At 36.3% G+C, this 25,467-nt stretch overlaps 1 protein-coding gene across 2 annotated transcripts in view; it reads left to right on the top strand.

Moving 5' to 3' along the window:
* The first annotated feature begins 1,291 nt into the window (after positions 1 to 1,291).
* Positions 1,292 to 25,467, top strand: part of LOC128996267 (uncharacterized) — a 40,977-nt gene continuing 16,801 nt past the window's right edge. The window contains exons 1-7 of one of the 2 annotated variants that reach the window (XM_054421464.1): positions 3,128 to 4,270; positions 7,274 to 7,494; positions 9,909 to 10,202; positions 11,532 to 11,669; positions 12,123 to 12,156; positions 17,484 to 17,570; positions 21,066 to 21,972. In XM_054421464.1, the coding sequence (XP_054277439.1) occupies positions 3,221 to 4,270; positions 7,274 to 7,494; positions 9,909 to 10,202; positions 11,532 to 11,669; positions 12,123 to 12,156; positions 17,484 to 17,570; positions 21,066 to 21,089 (1,848 nt within the window). In that variant the 5' untranslated portion in view covers positions 3,128 to 3,220 and the 3' untranslated portion in view covers positions 21,090 to 21,972. Of the gene's footprint in view, positions 1,663 to 3,127; positions 4,271 to 7,273; positions 7,495 to 9,908; positions 10,203 to 11,531; positions 11,670 to 12,122; positions 12,157 to 17,483; positions 17,571 to 21,065; positions 21,973 to 25,467 lie in introns of those variants that run through there. The other variant, XM_054421466.1, reaches the window with a different exon arrangement.

Here is a 25,467-nt window from a genome sequence, read left to right as displayed (position 1 = left end):
GTTTTTGTCTCGACCAATCAGAGAGGCTCTTACACAACTAGTCGAATAGAATTTGAACGGAGGGTGTTTTTGACCTCTGGGGACCTCAAAACGAAAAAAGTAAATTGGTCCTGGGTCTAGGTCTTACTATGAGACCTACCGTAATATAGCTTATTTTTTCGCTAAAATTAAGTTTTCTGCATTCTAGCGGTAATTTAGAAGTACAACAAAGTTCAGTTTAAGGAGAAGTAGAATAGACCATCATTGCCTGTGGTTATGGAGAAATAACATAGAGCCGACAAGAGGTTCCTTTTCTGAAATGTGATTTTAACGATATGCTTCGATAAAACAATTATTTTTATAACAATTATATAACAATTATTTGAAAAGTACCGTTAGTTAAGACAAGGATTGGTATTGTCTCCAAAGTGTGCATTATAAGCTTTCTTTTGATACAAACAAAAATCATTGCTTGGATACAAAAGAAACTATTCTTATAGGTATTTGAAATTTTCAAATTACTTTTTCTCTAAATGACCCTTTTTCCTAACAACATTTCAAAGTCCTGAAACTTAAACAAAAAAGTAAATGCATGGGACTTGCAACAAGAGATTTGGGATTTAAAAATATATTAATAAACCCATAATTGAAAATTACCGATAAGAAGTCAAGAGGACAAGATTTGGTCAAACACACTTGGCAAAATTTTTTTTCTATTCTAATAATCTTTTACTAAAAAAACACTTTATTATTCTCCCTGTAACAGCAAATCAAGGTACTTGCTAAACCTAATGTTATTTAAATAGATTTAATTAAAAATTCCAATCAGGTAAATGGAAATTTGCGTGGACTGCAGGTTTACTGCGATGGTATTTAGTATTCATTTGTACTGCAACATACTGCCAGACATGTATCAGAACAAACTAATCAATTCTTTGGTTTAGTCACAGCGTTGCCAATAATATCAGTTACTTCCTATAGTCAAGGCTTCCAGTACATTTCAAATTGCAAGCTACGGAACAAAATAAAGAAGACAATGTATTAATTGCAGTCCGTGTGTTAGATTAATCGAAAAATTGCGTTAATATTCAGTTAAAACAAAGCAGTGTAAACGTAATGGTGAGTTGGCAACACTGTAAAACATCTGTCGCGCAACTCTGATGCGCGTCACGTGTTCGCCGCTCCCCCTCCCATCTTGTAGCGCTATTTGTAGCGGCGCCTCGGCCAGCTGTTTTCGTCCCGACCAATCAGTGAGGCTTTTACACATCTAGTCGTCTGCTTCTTTTTAGTTTCGCGTAGTGTTGCAAGCCGAGTTGTGTGTACTTTTGTTGCAGCCGATTCGCCAAGTACAAACGAGGTACCGCTATGGATACGGAGTGGAGCAGGCAAAAGAAGATGAAACTGATCGAATTGTACCGACAATCGCCCATCCTCTGGGCGAAAAAAGGGACCAAAGTTCATCCTAAACAGAGGTCCAGCGCGCTGCAAAAGATCGCCGACGAGATTGGCGTCAACGTCCTTGAAGTGGAGAAGAAACTGCATGTGTTGAGGAGCCAGTTTATGCGGGAAAGGAAGAAAGTTTTAAACAGTCAAAACAACGAGCCCTATCATTACGAGTCTCATTGGCAGTATTACAAAAAGTTGGCATTTCTCGCCGAAACGGTCGATCCACCAATGGCCAAGGTGAGTTGCGTCCCACATATCAATTGATAAATAAATTACAGTATGTTGTTAAAAAATATATACAAATTTGCAATGATCAACAAAAGAAATTGGCAATTCACAAGAAAATTAATTCTTCAATAAAAATATTTGATAGAAAACTCAAAAAAGAACTGATAAACATAAAATAACTAAATTAAGCTTATCTACATTATCTTATCTATTACCTATTAAATTTTTTTAATTCCAAATGCTAAAAAAATTTCTGGGTGTCCAAAGTAAAGTTGTGGCTTGACTAGATACAATTTGTTATGCAAAATCATTCATTAGATACATTTTGTTGCCTATATAAAAAAAGGTATAACACCATGGCTTTAAAATCTTGTCCATTCTAACCTGTAATTATATTTTGTTACTATATTCTACTGTGGTGGTTAATGTTTTTACATTAAAACTTTGGAATCTTACATTTCGATTGATATAGTCTTAAGTTTTAGTCAAGTTTGGACTCTTTATAAATGTTTCATCAGCGTTACCAACTTTCCGGACCCAAACCGACCGAATCCCGAATCGGTCGTTGGGCCATAAAGGCATTTTCTTTTCACACCGGCTTACTACTGCTGGACGTCCAGTATCTAGGAGGATTTTTTTTGTTTCGCGTTTCTTCCACGCCGCCCAGCTAACACGTAACAAACGGAAACGGGATTCAGACTGGTATAGTTGAGTTTTATTAAGTTCTTAGGTGTTGAGGATTCGAACGCATTTATTGTTGGTGATAGTGATGACAACTAAGGGATATATTATTATACTCCATTGACGAAAAGAAGGCCTCACTCATGAACCGAGCCATACGGTCGGTTGGCCACTCGGAGGGTTAATCAATTTTTCCTACAGTTCTGACAAAGCGGGTTTTCTTACACTGATTATAACACACAATATTTTTTATTCATGCATTTACTTACATTCTCGCACCCATTTTACTTTGTCGCACTCATTTCAGCGAATATCCCACATAGTGAATAAACTTTATTCATTTATTTGACTTTATTTGAAAATGTATTCATTTTATACAAAGCTACTATATTTTACTAAAACACACTTTATTGCCCTCCCTGTAGCAGTAAACACAAGTGTTATTGATAATAGTGATTGAATGTATATGAAAAATATAAAATGTTATTGAAATATAAAAAAAATAAAATAAAATCATGCAAATGCAAACCATAGATAAAACATTCGCTTAAATCTGCGGATTGCTGCGGGCTGCGGTTGAAAACAAGTTGGCAACACTACTAAAATCGATCAACTACTAGTAATGCAGCTGCAGCTGCAGAGTGCAGACAGAAAAAAAACACTTAGTGCAGACTGCAGATTCAGATTGCAGCAGAATGACAAGACTAGACTAGTCTCGAGTGCAGTGTTTACTGTCTAGGCTATTTGTTTATTTCGTTCAAGTTCAACCATAATAGCGATGGTTCAGTCAGTGCTTGGATATGATTGGATTTAACTTAACCTAAAAAACGAGTGGTGTGTAGTTTAGTGGATTTTGAAAGACTTATTATTATTTGTAATAAGTAAAATGTTTGAAAATAATGAACAAAGTGAAAGTGAAAGTGATTGTGAATATAGTAAGTTTAGGCCTGATTCCCTAGAAGAGTTAGCGGAATCAGCAAAACAAGTTGCACTAAATCTATTACCTGAAAAATCGAAAAGGAAATATGAACGCTGTTATGAACTGTTTTCTTGTTGGTGTGAAAAAATGAAAGTTACACAAATATCAGAAAGTGTTTTGTTGGCATATTTTGCAGAACAATCAAAAATAATGAAGTCTTCAACTATTTGGAGCTATTATTCAATGCTCAATAAAACAATTCAAGTTGAACATGACATAAACATTAGTAGTTTCAAAAAACTTGGATCTTTTTTGAAAAAACTGTCCTTAGGCTATGAGCCTATAAAGTCGAAGACGCTGTCCAAAGATGAGGTTGAAACCTTTATTAAAACTGCTCCTGATGAAATATATCTAATGAAGAAGGTAGTATTAATATTAGGAGTAGCTGGTGCTTGTCGGCGAAACGAGCTAACTAAAATGTTGATTGATGACATAGATGATAAAGGTTCAATTTTAATAGTTAAAGTAGCAGATTCAAAAACCAACCAAAAACGCATCTTTACTTTATCTGACGACGATGATCTTGATATAAGTTACTTGGAATTATACAGGAAATATCTCAAATTGAGACCTGTTGATGTACCGACGCGTAGATTATTTTTGAAGTACACTAAAGGTGTTTGTATTAGACAACCTGTAGGTGTTAATTCAATAGGTAAAATCCCAACTGAGGTAGCTACTTTTTTAAAGCTGCCTAACCCAGAAAGGTACACTGGACGCTGTTTTAGACGGACATCAGCAACATTGTTGGTTGAGGCAAGTAGAGGTAACATATTGCAGTTAAAGCGTCTCGGAGGATGGAAAAGCTCAGCTGCCGTAGCCAAAGCCTGCCACATGGACAATTCTATTAGCGGAAAGATTGCAACTGGACAGTTATATTCACCAGAAACAGCAACAGTACATCATGAAACTAATCAACACGAAGAGCATTCCAAAGTGTCTTCTGCATCAGGATTGGTAGGCTATTATAATTACAAAACTATACCTAGGCCTAACTTACATTTACCGTAACTTTAAAAACATTCCAACCCATAACTTAAATGACATTTAGAGTTCTTGTTTTTGAAATTCCATTCTGATTATTAGTTAACTTGTTAAACAATTTCATTTAAGCTAGATTTTCATTTGTTGATTTGTAAAACTGCATGATAAAAGCATATAAAAGTTCACCTGTAATATACAATAAGGTAGGCCTACCCGGTAATTATTTACTATATTAGGTGCCTCCAAAAGAATTTTTAATTTTGATATCTTATTTTATAGTTTTTTGCCTCTTGAATACAAACAACTTATAAGTTACATTACCATTATTTTGGGTAATTCCATAACTTATCTGTTGTCAAAAACAACCGAATGAAAATATCGATCGATAAATCGATTATTTCGTTCGATATAGGGATTGTTTGATTAGTTAGGTTAACCTAACCTAACTAACCAAATGGTAAACTTATATCGAATGAAATAATAGATATATCGAACAATTTTTCATTCAGTTGGTTTTTACAACAGATACGGAAGTGTGTCCATTATTTTTAAACTACAGCAAATGAATACGAGGCAAACTGAAGTTATCGCTGTTTAAATATACAACTTTTGAATAAACAAGGTAGCAAGGATGACTACTAAAGGTTTGAACTGAGACTAAATTGCATGTAGGCCTAATTTAAACTAGGTCTTATTTAGGCATTCACATGAAACCCGACTGATCACCCTGACATGCAAAGGACATCAAAGGAGTTTGCTGACGTTCTAGAAGTTTGGTTACGTTAGAACATTTTCCTATAAGCAGCTAGGCAGCCAGTGCAACTCCGAGGATCGTGGATCAGATCTGAAAACCCCCCACCACCGCTCCGTGCCGATGGCGTGACGTCAACCATTACCGCAACGATACGGAGCTATGTCATGAGCCTTGGTGGTGTAGTGGATAGCGTGTCAGGCTGATAATCGAAAGGTGCCGAGTTCGAATCCCGCTGGTAGCACTAACTTTTTGTCAACAATTTTTTTCATATCAGCAAGTTTGGTTGGTTTGGTTAGGTTATGACAGTTTAATTTTATAATTAACAAATTATAAAATTGAATTTGAGACATTTATTATAATAATTTTATTTTTATAACAGAACTATTGGTTGCACTTACTTTTTGTCAACAATTTTTTTCATATCAGCAAGTTTGGTTGGTTTGGTTTGGTTATGACAATTTAATTTCATCATTAAAAATTATAAACTTGAATTTGAGACATTTGTAATTTTATTTTTAAAACAGAACTATTTTTTCGATTAGTACACCTTCATTTGAGTTTTCCATTATCAGCAAGTTTTGTTAGTTTGGTTAGGTTATGACAGTTTAATTATTTTTAATCTAAATTTAACCTATACGATACGTTTTGACAGCGACAGTGATAGAGATATAAATTTTCCGCGAACAGTTAGGCTATGCTGATGCGCCGGCATGATTCGGAAGCGTACGACATGGTGCGGTGGTGGGGGGTGATCTGATCCACGATCCTCGGAGTTGCACTGGCAGTCTAGACGCTAGTCATTTTCCTACATAATCCCATTTTAGCAAATTTCCTACTAGTATTAACTGTTTATGCTGTGATTCCACTTGTAAATGTTGTTTGCCTCATACCTTGTTTATTGTAGGCTGGCTACATTTTAACAGCTATATCTTCAGTACCTAATATTCATTTGCTGAGAAAATAATGGTATATTTGGATTCAGGAGGTATTAAACTATAAATTAAGACATCAAAATTAAATATTCGTTTGGGGGCACCTATATAGTTAATAATTAGACCTAGAGCCTACCAAAATGTAACGTGTAACACGTCGTGCAAAGTGTTTCTCAAGTGCAGCAAAGTGACACTTTGCGCTCTAATTACACAAATAACTATTGTAGGTAGAAGTGAACAATTATGTTTTAAAAATAAGATTATTTATACCATCTGTAGCTGAGTTGTAAACATTTAGTCGGCAAATAAACCGGTGGCAAAAATTTCAAACGCACGCAAAGATATGAGAGTGTCCTAGCTGACCGAGCGATGCGATGGTCAGCAGTGCCTCAATGCAGCTACCTGCGGCGAACATAGACTGTTTTGTCTTTGGTTGTCAGTGCAGTAACTGCGGCAGTCTTTTTTCAACAGAGATTGGCCGTATAAAATTTGTAGCTTTAATGAGGAATTTCAAATTTCTTTTCAATTCACTGACGACATGATCACGACAACTAGAAAAATACCAGTATTGATCATAAACATAAATAAATGACGTTGTTGGTCCGAATCCTATACTAATAGCATTGAACATAGGCCTATGTTTTGGCAGTTACATTTAAGCAATGTTAAATAATGTTTATTTTCAAGCCAAAAACGTCATTTGTTTATGTTTATGATCCATACCGTTATTTTTCTAGTAATCGTGGACATGATCAAAGGTTTGATTTAACATCCTTGTGTAATTTTTTAATAATTCAGGATAATCCCCATGTGATACAGTAGAGATGGTGAAATTCTCCAAATTGATGCCTTCACTTACAAATTTCATTAGTATGAAACAATAGTTTAGAGAACTTTAATGATTTAACTAGGCCTATTACTGTAATGATTCAATCATTATAACATTAGTCTCAAAAACATTCTAAGTTAAAATATGATTTCCTGCAAACGTAGGCATATCTATGATGATTTCCGATGATTACGACAACATCCGTGATGATTTCTCATGATTCCATGATTGCGCCAACACCTGTGATAAACTCTAGAGGTTGTAGCAACTGGGATATTTTTCTGACAACATCGAGATCATGTTCTGCAATCGTGATTTATTACATGATACAATAGCGTATAATGACGACAAATGGTGATCTCTCACTTAAAATTTACAGACTGTTACAATTTTTTCAACGAGCATTAACTTAGTCATTTTACAACTAGGGGACTTCTTATCAACGCATTGAACTGTTTCAGGGTGGTAAGACGAACTCAACGTTCAATAACACGAATAACTCCAGTGAAGGTGAAAACTCCAACCTGTCAGCTTCTAGAGGCGATGCTGATCTGAATGAAGACGCCAGTTTTGGCTATACATCAACTGTGTGTATTCCATACAGCCATGGAGGCTGGGAAAAGAAGCAGCCCTTACCACACTCTAGCACACTCGCAAATATTTCATCCGAGAGTTTTGTCAGGTAATACTAACGCACGAAGTCAGTCAGTAAACCATCCAAGTACAAATTTGTGTTGTTAGATTCGTGCAAGATGTTGTAGGCTACATGTAAAACAAAAGATCTTCTCCGTTATACTACCACTATAGGCCTATAATTTGTATGAAACAATAGCCAGTGGAAATTTCAGGTTTTGACTTGGCTACCTAACTTAACACAAAAAAAATTTCTAAAACAGATTATTTCAATGGACACACATATATATATATATATAAAAATCCGAACGAATATCAGGGCCGGATTTAACATTTTTGCGCCCCTAGGCCCAAATAATTTTCCACTCCCTAGTCTGGTCACAGTTACTTTCCTTCAAACCTTTACTATATCATGCCCATAGGCCTAAGTTAATTGCTTGAATACCACTCCTCGTTGGAATCATTGCAAGTTTTTTTTTAAGATTTGGTTTGTTTAGCCTTAACAAAATGCTGTCTTATAAACACTTTTAGCAATTTTACTCTTCTAATAAATGCTCACGTTTGTGGCCGTGGGACTGAAACAAAACAACTCAACACACCGAGCATTCCTGCAAAAAAACATGGCCATTGATTCCAATTCCAGGCCCAAAAACATGAACTCCATACAGTACCGGTACGTGATACCATAGATTAAACATACTCCTTAATTAGATTTGTCATCATTTTGGATTAGCTGAAAACAATTCTTGTTATTTAAGGAGTGTGTTTTATCTATGTTTAAACCTAGTTTATCCAAAATAAAACGATCTAATCTTAGGTCGTCTCCTGTTTATATATTACAAGAAATTAAAACATATCATAGAACAGACTCTAAATAATAGAAACAAAATTACGTCAAAACAACGTCCAGTGTCACCAACATGAACTAGAACAAATGTTTAATTAACAATGTCATAAGAAGTTATATTTAATCTATGGTCGTACTGCATCTAGGCAAAACATATCAATATTCCGGCCAACCGTGCCGATCCTTAGGTCTGAGGAGAAAATAACAGCATTAATGGTGCTTTGGAGGGCATTGAATTTTTCTAAAACCTAATGCAAACTGGGATTAATATTTTTTTGTTAATTTTAAAGGTAAATTCATCGTTGTTTTAATATTCAACACAACTTATTATATATTTTAACTTGATCCTGCAGATTGTTGTAAACTAATCAGAAGATTAGTTAATAGCTTTGTTTTTATGGTTTACATTGCCTGCATATAGTAATCCTTTGTTGCTGTTTTTGGCAACTAGTTTCGGTTCTTAATGAACCATCTTCAGGCTCTGTGTACCGTGTTTTGTATATGTTTTATTTGTTGAACTCTGTTTGTTAACGATCTTTGAATGAAGTGATTACTTGACACCATGAGGCCTGAAGATGGCTCATTAAGAACCGAAACTAGTTGCCAAAATCAGCAATAAAGGATTACTATATGCAGGTATTGTAAACCATTATTTTAAGTATAATTCAGTAATCCGAAGGCTAAACAACTATTTTTATAATAACTTTTGTTTTGTGAGGTGAGGGTGGTAACAATGTCTAGCACGCAAGCGCCCCTAATCACTCTTTCAGTAGTGCCGAGCCCTAGCCAGCATAGTAGCAGTGCAGTGGAAATACAATACGTACCCCTTGGGCGCTCCTCAACGTCAACATCCCTACAGCCTGCTTCCGTATAACCAATGTTCGTATCTTCATTACAGTAGACTCCCTCTTATCCGGACTCCTCGGGACCGAGGCCAGTCTGGATAGCGGTTTTTCCGGTTAAACCAACGTCCCCAAAATCTCATTAAAATGGACCGTTTAAGTGCATACTCTATACAGTATTTTACTTAAAACTAGGAGAGCGTTGTATTTAGACACGTAATCACTGATCTCAAATCTTTCCCACGAGAACAATCGTTTCAGTACCGCCCACTTCCTGCCGATCTAGTCCGGTTAAACCGATGTACTGATAAAAACTATCCGGATAAAGAGATGTCACTTCTACCGAGTGTGGTCCGGTTAAACCAATGTCCGGTTAAAAGGTGTCCGGATAAGAGAGAGTCTACTGTATGCGTAATTCTGAAGAATTTCATAACAATTATTTCTTCTTATGAACTTCAGAATCATAATGCTTTGTATTTTTTTCTATCAACTATGACTATTTATTTTTATTTTTAGATAGCCTAGTTAAAAAAAATTACTCGGCCGTGCGCCCTCTGGGACCTTGCGCCCATAGGCCCGGGCCTATTGCGAAATCCGGCCCTGACCCTCTGTGATATAAAAATGAAAAAGTAAATCAGCCCCGGGTCTAGGTATTACCTATGGTAAGAGCTACTTCCCTGTAGGGAAATTCACTAAATTTACTGTGACATATAACGGAAAAGGTCCGTAATTATGGACTGAGAGAAAAATGTTCATACAAATTGTTGTTTTCAGAGAGGATCAATATTTATCGAATGTTTCCGGAACAAGTTCCGCCACCCAGGATGATACAGAGAATCACGATGAAGAATCTAACATTGACGAAGATGAAAGAGGTGGTGAAAATGAGGATGCTCTTGTGTCCTTCGGAAACTACCTTGTTTCATTGCTGAGACGGCTTCCTCTAGACAAGTCTTACCAACTGCAACAACAGTTTATAAGTGACACCATCAATGCCACGATTCAGATGGATAAAGAGCGTTGTCTTATGTCTCAGAAAAAGAAGAAAAAGGCCGATTTAAATAAGCAGTAAGTAATGTTACAGTGTCTTCAACTTTATGGCAATTTTTTAAAGAATATTGTAAAATTATTTTTGGTAAACTGCAATTTATGGGATGTATAGACATTATAAACCCTAGATCGGTTTATCAGTTGAAATAACACGTATTTAAAAAAACAAAAAACCAATTAGATTTTTGCTGTGGCGCCTGCAGGATTTTTTTTATCTGGGGCTAGTAATTTTACAGGAAATTGGAAAAAATTGCAAAAACGGCTTTATGATGATAAGTAAGCTCATAAATAGCTCATGGACCATTATAATCATATAAACACCTGAAAGCCTGAGTTATCGGAGGTTATTGACAATCACAGCACACCGTTTCTTGTAATAGCAGTTTACACAACGATTGCGTAAGTTAAAGATAGTGTTAAAGACACAAGTAGAAAATTTAAGTTAAAAGCCTTGGTACCTAGAAGACTAAAGAAGAAGTGTGGAAGACTAAAAAACGTATACGAGTCTTACTTTACCTACGACAGTGTTTTAATGAGGCTTACTAAATATAACTTCTCATAACTTCTAAGAGAGGTTATGTTTTCGTTTATAACCTCTCATTGCCACTGACAGTGATGTAACGAAACATTTTACCAAACACTAATTGAGGCCTTTTCCGAAAAAAGGGCACATAGGCCTATGTGCCCTTTTTCCGGAAAGTAGCTCAAACGAACCGCCATATTGTACTGTGTAACCACAGTCAATTTTGTTTAGTTATCTCAACAGTTGGCTCCCTGGAATATTTTTTCCTAACAATGTGTACAGCATATAACACATTTTGTTTATCATATAAAAACATAAATTAACGACAAATTTTGAGTAATTAACATTTTGAATATCAAAAGCTGAATAGTAACACAATTAGATCTAATAATTAGATCTAAATTAAAATTATTTTAAGGTAATGTTAGGAAAAAATGTTGATTATGCAATTACAAGAGGAATACTTCACGTCTCAAATACTCAAAACTGCATTTTGGCCTATGTGCCCTTTTTCCGGGATAGGCCTCAATTGCACCACTCAACAATTGAATTGGCCTGAACCCAAGTAATAAGTTGAAGTTCAAATCATACGATTTTACTTCTTTTCTCGCAATCCTTCAAACCTCATTTGTACGTTACCCTTGTTGTCAAGTAAAAAAAACCATGTTGTTAAGTAAGTAAACAATGCTGTTGAATGAATCTTTTCAATTCTAAGAATTGAGAACTGAATTGAAATGACAAGTTTATAAAACTGTCTTAGGTAAACAAATTTAATATTTTTATTTAGAATAACCTTTCTTTCACTTAACCTTTGTCTGGTTTAGGCTTCACCGACCTTCAGCACATGAAGATAGAAGAAAACGTTCAACAGCCAAAGGGCTTTTGAAAAACAGCGGACACCGGGTACAGAATCTTCAACCGAACAAAATGTTAAGTGCTGGAAGAAGTGAAATATCTGAAAGGTAATGTTCTTAACCGAGTAAACAGTATTGACTTATAGCTTTTTATGAGTTTAGATGATTTAGGGCAAAAAAGGGTATATGTTGTTTTCTATTTATAATGTTTTATAATATTTTGTAGTTGTATTGCAAAATTAATTATTTTTAATTTTGAATTAAGTTTTGAACCTTAAAAAAAAATGTGTGCGATTTGCGCATGGATCCTTCGTTATGATTTATATCTGAATGGTTTTGTAATTTAAATTATTTACAACATTCTCTATGAAGCATTTGTCTTTCTGGGTGTTCTTATTTGAATCTCTTCTTCAATCAGAGGGAAATCAGGCCGATGCAATAGTTTGTGTAATGGTGTCTATTTGTCTTTGATTTATTGTTAATAATATATTTAATGGCTGCTCCTTCAATAGATATTTTAGTTTTTAGTTCGTAATGTAATAATTAATTTCATTTTTACAGGCAGAGAGAATCATCACCTGATGTCTCCATTAAGGTATGATTTATTAAGTAGGTATTATCAAAACTGATCAAATTGTTTAATTGGCAATGCAGATTTGACATTACAGTAGACTCCCTCTTATCCGGACTCCTCGAGACCAAGGCAAGTCTGGAAAACGGGTTTTCCGGTTAAGTCAACGTCCTTAAAAACTCGTTAAAACTGACCGTTTACGGTGATATTCTACTTAAATTTAGGAGAGCATTGTATTTAGACATGTGATAACTGGTCTCCAATCTTTCCCACGAGAACAGTCGTTTCAGTACCGCCCACTTTTGAGCGATCTAGTCCGGTTAAACCAATGTGCTACTAAAAATTTTCCTGTTAAGAGATGTCATTTCCGTCGAGTGTAGTGCGGTTAAACCGATGTCCGGCTAAAAGGTGTCCGGATAAGAGGGAGTCTACTGTATTACATTTTCTCCGGTCCAAAAAAATCAACTTGTTTGTACAAGTGTGGTCAAAGATAGTCTGTCTTCTCTTTGGTTTGAATTTACTAAAGGAAGTAATTCTTTCAATTCCACTTAGTCTTTTGTCAGTTCCTCATCATCTGATGAGTTATTGCTCATCTTTCTAAAAGATGATGAACTGAAGTAAAAGCTTCTAATAAGGAAGTTCTGAGCAGTAAAAAAATTGATGGTCCATGCAGGAAAGCTTCCACAATCTTTTTGTGTTTACGATTTTCTATGATTGCAGGAATTGTTTGGATCAACAATATAACAACAAATACTTTCCAAAGCAAATCGATGTTGATCCGACCTGATTGTTGGCTTGTCTGCAGACCTCTAATATATATTTTTAATATAATTATTTATCAGCTAGTTTTACATCCTAGGTCTATTTACATGAAATGAAATGAAAAATGTCTTTATTTAAGAGGCGAAGTTAGGACTAGCAAGTCCTCTCTACCACTTAACCTCTAAAACATCCACTTTATAAATATCCACTTTATAAATAAAATTAAATAATCTAAGGTACCATATTATAAAAATGTTTAAATTAAATTTAAACCCAAAAAGTCCATTCACACAAGCCGCCAACAACCCGCCACACCAGCGCCAGAGACTCATTCATGCCTGCTACTCAAAATCATAGATTTTATCTCTGCCCCAAACCCTGCACGGTTCTCTATGGATTTTATATGGTCAGGAAGAAAATTCCACATTCGAATTGCAGATACTAAGAAAGATTTATTAAAAACTGTTGACCGGTAAATTGGTGTAGATAAAAGAAGAGAGCCTCTACGAGTAGAACGGGTACTGATGTCAGAAATGAAATGGAAGTTATCTGATAAATACTTAGGAATTTTACTGTTGATAATGGAGTGTAGAAGACAGAGGGTGTGAAATTCCCGAAGTTCATTTAGCCTCATTAATGAAAGGAGGTTGAAATATGGAGTCACATGGTCATATCGTCTAAGGCCAAATATGAATCTGATACAGGAATTCTGCGCTCGCTGAAGTCCAAGATGTATCGAGTAAAAGAGGTGGGCCAGACAGAGCGGACTGCGCGCGATGACGTCACTGCAGTCCCGGCCGCGGCTACCTTGCCGCTAGATACATGCCAAACGCACAAACCTTACTTTTTCAGACACGATTTAAGCTGGTTTGGAAGAAGTATTTCCCGTTATGACACAATTATCATTGTGTACTAAATAATGATTTTTATGATTTATAACTAACATGAATTGTGAACAGTTTGACAATAGTAAATAACCAATTAGGCCTGTATGTTGCATAGAAAGCGATGAAATGCGGGAGTCTACCGATTCAGTTGAAATAATAAATACACTTTAGAATAGTTTTAGAATAATATATAACACTCAACACTCCCCTTTTCCAGGTTAGTTATTAAATATATGTTTAGCACTATGTAAAAAATTAGTCTGTTTAAAAGTTACTTCAACTGCTTTTTGGTATTAGTTATAAATGAAACGCCATCCTTTTTCATTTTTAATTTCTTCTTTTTCTATTTAATGTTAAACTTATTTGGGTTTGTTGATACAAATAAAACAACAACCAATTATATAATATTTTATATGAGAATCATAAATGTTGCTTACAAATCAAAGTCAACTACGATACTGCATAGCTATTTTACAGGAATTAAATAGACAACAAAAATCTGTTTGGATAAATGGTATTGACCAAAGAATACTCTCAGAGAATACTAATGATTTTCCCCGAGGAAAGTTTGGTTCACAGGTACTTTTAAAGAAAAAATATTAATTACTTTTGTAGGCCTATATACATATATTTCGTTTTAGACTTTATTATTTTCGTGTTAAGATGAAGTGCACGTTTGTTCGGTGATTTTATACGAGATTACTTTCTGAAAACTTTACTTTACTTTCTGAGATAAAAAATGCTAGGTATGCGGTTTGCTCTAGCTATATATAATGACAGTTACCTATTTTAAGACTAAAACTCAATCCGACATAAGAGTTATATTTTATTCGCAAAAATATACGCTTTGTCTTTATTGAAAGGTGCAAAAGAAACGATTTTTGGATTTCAAACATTTTTATATTTGTTTATTTTGAAGATGTTTAAAGGAATTAATTTAATGATTATAGGATTTGGGGAATGTTAAACATTCGTGAGCCCTGAATGAAACTTGTGTCTGAAAACAGTATTATCGCAGTGATGTGGAGGAATGCTCGACAAAACGAAAATTCAGAAAACTTTACCAGGGAAACAAAAAAATTGTGCAATCTGAGTTGTTATAATAGCACCGTAATGTAGGCAAAATGAAAATTGAGAGTTTGGAAAAGGAATTTTTAAAATTGAAAATTAAATATTTAAAATGCTTTGATATGAATAAATGACGAAAGAAAAGACATACGCCATACGCCATAAAGTTAATTGTTTACCTCTAGACCGTCTTGAGCTATTTGCTCAAAGAAGAATAGTAGAGTCTTAGACTAATGATATTGAAGTTTTTTAAACAGGCAAAAACAAATGGACGGCAACGAAAAATCAAAAATATTCAACTAAGAAACGTCATCGTCGCAGTACTAAATTTAAGAGTAAGTAAAAGATTTCAAGAACTCTAATAACGCAATTTGTTTATATCTGATTGCATGTCCAATGGTTAGAGATACACCTTGTAAATAAAGTGTTTTTATTTAAAATGTGTTTTCTTTCCATTCATAAAAATATAAATCTCCATTCCTAATTACACTAATCTAATGATGATTGTACATTACCAAAAGCTACTTTTATTTGGTATATCTGTATAGTGAAAAATGTTTGTTTGATTTAATTAATAATTTGAAAAATTCGAAGGATACCTATCTAATTTAGTTACTAATATATTCATGAACCAGTTAAGTAGGCTATCCTAAAAATATATGCATCATAAAATTAGATGCTATTTACCGGATCAGAGTAGATCCTTAGTGATATAACAAAAATTGCAGAACCGGACATCAATTTAATCAACAATTGCTCTAATATTTTATTAATAATGTAATAAGGAATAACATATTAATATATTGAAACCCAAGCAAAACCAATTTTAACAATTGCGTAGTACAAACTGGCGTAAACAACGCAATATAACATATAAAAGTGTTGTGTACAAGCTGTGAGTAGCGGCTCGAGGACTGCAGTGACGTCACTGCCTCAGTCTGATGGGTGAGGGGGAGAGAGGGGCGCGCTCTGTCTGGCCCACCTCTTTTACTCCATGCATCTTGGCTGAAGTCTGCTAGAAACCTCATTAGTCATGTCATTGATCACCACATCACAGTAGTTGAAATGAGTCAAGATGAGAGTTTTTACTAACATGATTTTCAAGTTCAGTGGAAGGTATTCTGCAAAACGCATACATATTTTTTTTTTTTTTTTTTTTTTTTTTAGGGAGAGGTGGGAAAATGCATTGGGCTTAAGGCCCAGAGACTACCCACTAAAAACCTCCTCTACTCTTCGGACACTAGCCTGGGAACACTTGTCGCACTTCATCAGAACTAGGCCGAGTTTGCCTACGCCCGAGGGGCTTACGCCGTGTCTAGCCGTTTATTTCTTATCAAATCTAGACTATGTTCCGATCTAGATCATTCTTTTTAGCTTGAAGGACATTCCGGACAAAGTGCGACCAGCAGTCCCAGTTGTCCTCACCCTTCAGCAAGGTCTCACAGATCGATTCAATCGACAGCACCCCAAGATGTTGAATGGCCTCCTGGCGAAGCATATCCCATTGTGGACAGTGGAAAAAAGTGTGTTCCGCGTCGTCGGGAATGCATGGGCAGTAAATGCAGTCAGGTGAATTCGGCAAAACGCATACATATTAGATTGTTGAGGAAAAAGGGTCGAGTCTATCGTTACCACTTGAATTAATTAAGTTATTTGTTTTGCTAACACGTTCGCTGCGTTGTCACTCACCGTTGAGTGCTCTAGTTCCTTTCTGCCACTTGGAACACTCAACGGTGAGTGCCAGCATCGCCTACATTCCATTTCAATTTCAGAACAGGTATTTTTATGTCTGCGTTTAGCTAGGAATGGGTGTTTATTGTGGTGCAGGTTGGTATTACATTTCCCCGTAAAATCCCATTCTGTTAAGCTTAGAAATCAACTTGTTGTCTCGTTTTTTCTCCCTCCTATCGGCAATACAGTGGGACCGGCTAGTTCCAGACAGTGCTGCAATCTTTGAGTTTTTCAGCAAACTACGTCGACTCTTGTTGTAACACAGCACATCATCGCAAATCATTTGCTATTTGTCAGACTGAAATATTTGAAAGCCAAACGGGTCCGCTCGACGCTGTGCTGCACTGGGCCATTTTGTGGGCCGCAGCTAACGTGTTAAATTAACTTTTATGCAGATAGTGTAAATTCAAATTGTAAAAATGCAACTGACACGATTATCCAGAGATGGGCTACTATCAAGGATTCGGTAATGGTAATGGTATTAATAACAGAATCAGAACTTTACTACTCCCTGGTGTGGATTAATGTCCGCATTAGTGAGTACCACAACGATCCGCAGTACTATCCTGATAATATAGACCAATTAGTCAATTACAAGGCAAAAATGTGGTTAGTATTCCACTATAAACTGTAGGTCCCTTAGTTGCCATTGGCTGTGTGGGCTATTAATTTACAGCTGTGCCTACGGAACATGTCGCCCATAGTCCCTAGCAATGAACAAGACTACAAGATCAGGCCACTCATCCTACACTCATCTCCATTCATACTTGGCTTAAAATACCTACATTCGTATGGTTGCCATTTCATAAGAAAGTATTTATTGGCCATTCTCTTCTGTATGTGACGTATATTTTGCAAAAGAATGGACAGATCATTACCAGTCTGTGTTTATTGATGTTTCAGGGGGAACCCATCACCAGCCTTGTGAAGATTGAGATAGACAATAACTTTGAGACAATTTATTGCAATGGTCAACCAGCTTATGACTCTGTAAGTACAATTAACAATCATCGCAAGATAAGAAGCTTAGAAACTGAAAAATACGATAAATCCACTATTGTAACAGAGTTAAACTTGATTCCGTGACTTTGACTAAGATGTAGACAGTATAGAATAGTTAAGTGAATTTCTTGGATTTGTATATTTGATGGCTGAAAAACCACCTGAGATATACATATCCCAAAAGTCAGGTTTATTATGTACTAGCTGACCCGACAGACGTCGTCCTGTCCTAATGTGGTTTTAAATGTCAAATCCAAATGCTCGTTTATTTTCAAGATGAGCTTGTTCGCATGGCTCAATCACGTCCTGGTTGAAGTTCGTTTGCTACGCTCACTCACCTTTAGGTTGGAGCTCGTTCGCTGCGCTCACTTGCCTTCAGGTTGCTCGTTTGCTACGCTAACTTGCCTCAGGGTTAAAGTTTGTTCGCTACACCCGTCGTTAACAGTGGCGTAACAGCCGCCCCCGCAGACCCCGCGGTGCGGGGGGGCCCGCGAGGTTTAGGGGCCCGCGAGGTTAAGATACCCTTTTCTCATAAAACCGTCCGTAAAACCGATCCTTTGTTCACGAATGTTTTTCTCTCCTGACAAATTATAAATAAAAAAACGATGTGTTGGTAGATACTTTTATTCTGCCAAATCTACTAAAGTTTTATCTTTGAATTAACAATATTGTTAACGAAACGCCAACGCTCACTACGATCACCCGACGATGTGTATTGTCAGTGTGGTTGTGTAGCTTCATGCTAGCGCTAGGAGCTGTGTGCCTGCCTGCCGGCCTGCCGCAGCGCCGTGGCGACACACACTCGGAGCCAGCCCCTCGGCCCTCCCCCCTCCCCCACTAACCGCTCACGTGTACTCAGCTGACCGTAGATCACCTGATTTTGGAGATCCATTCCATGCGGATTGCGAGTGACTCGTCAGTAGTGCATGTCGCGAGAGTTTCTCAATCAGGTGTCATGTCATTAAATTGGGCTAATTTAGTGAAGCACTAACATTTACAGTTGGGAACACGAAAGTTTGCAGTTGGCGGCAGCCAATCACAAGACTAGTGCGACGTTGCCATATCGCCCTTTGACGACACTAATTAAAATACTAAACAATATTTTTAAAACAGCTGGTATTATTCGATTTGGCAACACCGCACTGCCCTCATTGGCTCATTAGAAGTCAAATGGTAAATATGCTACTCCCTCAACTGCAAACTTTCGTGGTCCCGACTCAAATTATAGTTGGAAGCTTGGTTGAGTATAGTAATGAATGTGAATGGTGGAGTAATGGAGTAGCCCATATATATTAATCACGGACATAACTCCCAAGTTTATTATCACTGTGACAGTGACAAAATATAAAATATGTTTCAAGGACGACTCTGGTCGTGTGGTTGAAGAATAGGTATAAATACTTGATATTGCTAGAGACCATCCTCTGCCAGTCTGATCGTGTAGGCCGTATGCCTGCCGTCACCTACGTCATGTGATAGTTGTGGTGTGGTGATGGTTGTGGTATATAGTGTTGTGGTGGGGAATGGGAGGGGTAGTAGGGGGCCCACAGACATATTTGCGGGGGGGCCCGGGGAAATACTGTTACGCCACTGGTCGTTAAAATAATAGTGCTGCACCCTGTTGGTAAATCTATTAACTTTTTAATGATATTGAGCATCACAGAATCAAAATGATTAGTTGAACCAGCTGTTAAGATTCTTTAATTCCATTTAAATATGAGTACTCATAAGGTTAACATTGGAAACTCCAGAGCCACTGGGGCGGAGCCCTTTTGACGGATCTGAACCAAACTTCACACAAACCATCCTTGAATAATGCTTAATAATGCCTGAAAGTTTCATTACAATCTGCTGAGCGGTTTAGGAGTCCATAAAGGACAAACAAACAAACATACATTGGATTTTATATATATAGATAGATAGATTACTAGGCCTGCTGGAAAATATTGGTACTCAAAAGTAAATCAGGCTAACCTATTTAAAACTTAACTTTCTAGACTCTTAAAATGTCATTAGTTTTTGGTTAATTTCTGATAGTTCTAGTTATCTACACAATAAACCGATTAAGTTTGGTGTTGTATATGTTGTGATATGATTTTCATTAAAATCTGGGATCTCCTATGCGCGGAGAGCAGAGTGCGTAGAAGCGATTTTCTGCTCGTCCAGTGGTGGTCTGTTCAGATTTGAGGAAAATAGAATTATTAAATTACCTGATATAAGAGGAGAGCGGACCCAATTCTCCGTGCCTAGGAAAACCCAGATGAATTTAGATGTTTTTTGTGTGTTATCTATTCCAACCCAATTTTTTTACCTTTAGAAAGAGAATGGTCCAAACACTGGTCTTGTACTATCTAACGTTGAACATTTTGTTAGATAGCATCATTAATTCATTAGCTTAATGACAATGGGATCTGCGTCTGGAAATGATCTCGCTTGGAATCAAACCAGCGCTTCAGATTTGAAGGCGAGCGCTATAACCACTCTGTTACCAGGCAATTAAAAAATGTGTACTCTACCACCATTGTGATGTAGACTATTGTTTATAACTTGTTCGAAGAGTAAAGAGTGTTATTTTGAAGTGAGAATGCTTGTATTTCTCGGAATAGGTAAAGTTATAAGACTAGTTATGAAATATTGCCATTGTAAATATTAAATATTCCTATTGATAAAATATACCATTTTATCATTAACATATGTTATACCAAAAATATATGCCATTAATTATCCGGGTAGCCGAGTGGTTGTAGTTCTTGCCTTCAAATCTGAAGGTCGCTGGTTCGATTCCAAGTGATTTTAGACCATGTCATTTCTAATACAGTTGAACCTCTATAAGACGAATTTCAAGGGGTACGGGAAAAATTTGTACTATAGAGGTATTCTTAATAAAGAGGGTCGTTTTATCGAGGTTTAATGCTGCTGTTATTCTTCTCATAGAGGTTTCTCCTCGCTCCAAGGTTTCTCCAAACAATGAATGAGGAAGGAGGAGGGATGGGGTGGGGGTTTCATGTTGAGACAAGCTTCTGTTTGTTTTGAAAACTACGTACTATGGAGGTTGAGATTATGATAAATTCGTCTTATAGAGGTCACATTCGTCTTGTAGAGGTTTTGTGCTAAGAATATTCGTTGTATAGAGGTTAATCAGTCCTAGCCCATTTCACAAACAAATTCGTCTTATGGAGGTTTTTAACTTAATTACTACGTTGTATAGAGGTGTTTTTAGCATTGACCTATATGAAAGTGTCAAGGGGATAAAAAAAATTTGTCTTCTCGAGGAATTCGTTTTATTGAGGTTCGTACAAGCGAGGTTCAACTGTAATGATGCTAACAAAAGTTCAAAGTTATATTATATTGTAAAAAGACCAGGGTTTGGCAAATTCTTACAAAAAATGTAAACAAATTCCAATCGTACCAATAAACCCAAAACAAACTATTTTCAAAACGTGTTGTATGATATGATCATAAAGATAATTGATTTTTTTACAGACTGGAATCGCTGATAGTCCTTGAGGGAACAAAGACTTATTTCAGCCAATTACAACAGGCCACATGACAAAAGCTATGGTCCAAAGATTGTTTTAATGTTGTGAAGAAACATTACAAACATTGTGTCGTTGCTGGCACAGAGAATAAATGCACATGAGGGAACCCACTATAACGTTTTATTTTTTAAGTGTTAAGTTTCTGTTTCTGTGCTTTGAAAAGTGTCCTTTATAACAATTTGTTATATTTACGAGCAAGCTAGACACACTAGTTAGTTCAAGGATTGTTAATGTCTTACATATTGGTCTGTTTAGTTTTTTAGTACCGTAAGTAATAAAATTGTTTTAATAATCATTCCTTCAGAATCTGTCACTTATTATTTTGTAAATTGTTGGAGCGTTGGAGGATAATGTTATGAACGTTTTGGAAGTTGGTGAGTGGGTCTCTTCCGTAGGTGTAAAGATTTAAATCATATCAATCGCAGATAGCTTTACCTAATGAGATCAGCTGTTGGTCTTTATTGCATTTTTTGAATTCTTTAAAAAAGAGAACTGTCCATAAGATGGATTTCTATAGTTATTTATTGAGTTTGTTATATTTTTTCTCTAAGTTTTTGAACAATCAGCAAATACTATATTAACTATTTCCTCCTCCCATGTACCACAGAAGTAAGGTACAGAGGAAACATTGGATGGTACACGTGGTGTCTATCACTAGTCGCTGGTGTCTAGGGCAAAAAAGTCCAAGCCACATTTCCTCTGTACCTTACTTCTCTGTACATTTACTTTACATTCTGACTTGACAAAAAAGTGGCAGCAAAATACTTGCTTTTGTTGGATCTTTAAAAATTTTATGTTTGTTGTTGTATAACTATTAACTGTTTATGTTTCCACATGTAAACCTGGCATCACAAAATAAAACAGTTTTTTAAAACTATTTTGCTTTCAGCTTTTTTATCCATACTTTGTATCTATCAGTTACTTGGATTTCATCACCGAGTAGCTGTTCACGTACGAATATCAACTGTAGACTTGTATAAACTATACAGTTAAAACCTTTTACAATTTACATGTTTTATTTTCCACTAAAAAGAGTGAGTAAACAAAAAACTTAGATATTAGACATTTAAGGAAATGTTCCTCACATTGCCACGAGGTTGCGCCACTGCAGTGATGCCGCCTAGAGCGCTAGTGCTATAAAACCCAGATAGAGCGCACTGAAATTCTCTCGTTTTAGCCGTCCTCACCTTATAAAATGCCAGCGAGGAATCTACTAAGGGAGTTTGTTTAATCCATGGTAATATATACAACTTTGTAGATAATAGTGTCTTAGCCTGAAGTAAGACTGAAGACGGACCAAGGTACAACCTATTATAGACTCAGTAATGATCTAATGCATGAATATTAACACAGAATAGTATTATGATACAATATTAGCTGTATCCACAAAACACGTTTTATATGTATTATTGAATGTATCAGCAGATTCGATAATAATACATCGATATAGAAAATGCCAAAATTACACTCATCCTGAAAAAGCCATATACTGACGCAGTCACATTGGTAATGATTGGGTCGTCTTCTCAACACTGTAAAATACACATTACCAGATGTAAACTGTGTCCTGTATGTGTTTACTGAGATGCTACTGTTACTTAATACTATAACCACAAATCCAAAATCCTCTAAGTTTTCTTCTCTTCAAAATGAAATACAGTATATATAACCATTTGTTTTTTGTTTGCCTATCAAAATCAAATCACATATAATTGATTCCATAAAAATACAAAATTAGTTCAAACGGGACACTGTGTATCTTTGACTATACCGTACACAGTCTAGTAAATTATATAACCCTATTGTTAAAAGTACATATTTTCATATGACATGTACACTCTACACATACACATTTTTGTAACCGAGTGGCCATTCCCCACTCCCCAGGGGCACCCTTGCAATTTACAAACTTTAAGTCAAGGCGTCAAGGGAGGTTAGGCGGGAAAGGGGTGACTGGGAACTTATGTTGAATTCGTAAGACCTCACACAGTCAATAGATGATTCCCGCAAACTGCATATTTATATCCATTGCAGTGTTTACATAAATAAAGAAGCAAGTTAAAAACCACTCTGTATATATTCCTGATATTCAGCATTTATTTCTGTGTACATTCACATTGATATTGATACCAACCTCAACGCGCTAAAATGAAATTTACCCAACTTTTGAGTAACTAAACTAGAATACACTCGCAGTTTTGACGTGTCGTAGTGTCGTCTGCTGGACTGACTTAGAGCTGAAAGTTATTGTTCATTCATTCTAACCCGTCATAATATTTTGTTACTGATGCTACTGGGGTTGTTGGTGTTGTTACAATGAATCTTTAGAAGCTTATCTTTCGATTAATATAGCCTAGGTTTTAGTCAAGTTTGGGCTCATTAAAGGTTTCCTTTCGGATCCAAAACCCAAACCGACCGATTCAGTCGTTGGGCCATTCTAAAGGCCTTATTTTCACACCAGTTGACAGGTTTACTGGACGTCCAGTACGCGTTTCTTCCACACCGCCCAGCAAAAACGTAGTGTACCAAACGGAAACGGAATATAGACGGTATAGTTTAGTCAGTTCTTAAATGTGAGACCCCGGGTCTCTTCTGTTCAGGTTCAGGATGAACGAATTTATGGTTGGAGACAGTGATGAAAACTTGAACTTAGTATTACTATACTAAAAAAAGGAATGCCTCACTCATGAACCGTGCTATATGGCACAGAAAAACATACTAGTATGTTTTCTGTGGCTATGGCCAATCGAAGGGTTTATTAATTATTGTTACTACAGTTACCTGATAAAGTGGGGTTTCTTACACTGATTATAACACGCAACGACTGATTCATGCATTTACTTACATTCCCGCACTCTACTTTGTCGCACTCATTTCAGCGAATTTCCTATATAGTGAATAAAACTTGAAACTGTTTATTTTATACAAAGCTATCAATAATCAATATGTTAAAAAAAAAACGCATAGCAGCACACCCAGTTGTTATTGAAATAGATTAATTTGAAAATACAATCAGGCAAATAGAAATTATTTGCTTAATCTGCAGGATTGCTGCGGCTGGGTTTTTTTGTGTTAACTCCGTTATTTCAACCACAGGCACGGGCTTAAGGAATATTTAAAAATATGCTTCAACCAAATAATACCAAAAATATTCTGTTCCATGGGAGCTGTGACAAGCGTTCGATGATGGATGGAACAGATACTGAGATGAAGATAAAGAGGACTGTAACCGCGAACCAAACAATACCAAAAATATTCTGTATTTATCAGGCATGTAAAATCTGTTGGGCTTGAAATCAAGTTGGCAACACTACTAAATCGATCAGCTCAGCTAGTAGGAGTACGTACGAGCGCACACAGGGCCGGACTTACCTATGGGCGAAGGGGGCGAGCGCCCGGGGCCCCCGGGCCAAGGGGGGCCCCGACAGGGGCCCCCTTGCACAGTAGTTTTTATTAATAACTTTGAAAATTGATCAGACACTTACCACATGGCCTTCTTTTGTAACAGCTTTATTTTTATTTTCGTTATCCTATATTTTAGGTTATTGTTAGGTGCATTTTAAGGCATTACTAGGAACAAAATTCTTGACCCTAAGGGACTTTTCCTCAGAGTTGCACTGGGCCCCACGCTTAGGCCTGGTTTACACGAGCATATGTGCTAGGCTGTGACGGACAAGTTTCAGTTACGAAGCCGCTCGCCCGAACGTACGGCCGCGGCGAATGAGTTGAAGGGGCCCCGCGCTTGGGGCAAAAATACAATAAATATGAAAACTCTTGTCCCAACGTAGAACGTAACTTGTAAAATTGTGTTGTGTTAAATGGAGATTCACTGGAGTTCAAATACTTTTAAAAATAAAAACATTGCTCCGCTTATGTTTTATTAAATGTTATTCTTTTCTTTTACCTCTAAGTAGGCCTATATACCAATCAGGATTTTAAGGAGTAGAAGTATATTATCCATTCAATTTAAAGGTTTTGTAAAATAGTATTTAATTAAGTTATGCGTCAAAATTTTTATCTCTAATTTAGTCTTTGGAGTCAAAATCATACAGCGCCAGTAAGATTTTTAAAATCTATATAGACACTTTAAAACAACTAGAGTCGTCTGACTGATGTTAACAAAAAATTACATTTATTGGGAGTGGGCGAGCATTGTCGACTGAAATCGTAAACAAGCGATAAGCAGAAGCAGCTGCAACAATAAATAATAATGAGCTGATAAGGGATCCTGTGTAGTCCTGTCTGTCTCACGCACGCGCATACACACACATAAAATGCCTTATCGCCTATCCAAAACAATTTAAATCACTTTACTCCCATAGTTTGTCCTTTGAAACTAGTGGTCA

The sequence above is a fragment of the Macrosteles quadrilineatus genome, unplaced genomic scaffold (genome assembly GCF_028750875.1).
Source record: "Macrosteles quadrilineatus isolate MER2022 unplaced genomic scaffold, UCM_ALF_1.0 Scaffold_6__1_contigs__length_79288215, whole genome shotgun sequence".
Lineage (NCBI taxonomy): Eukaryota > Metazoa > Arthropoda > Insecta > Hemiptera > Cicadellidae > Macrosteles > Macrosteles quadrilineatus.
Note: the sequence above shows the minus strand (reverse complement) of the source record. Positions and strands in the feature narration are given on the sequence as shown.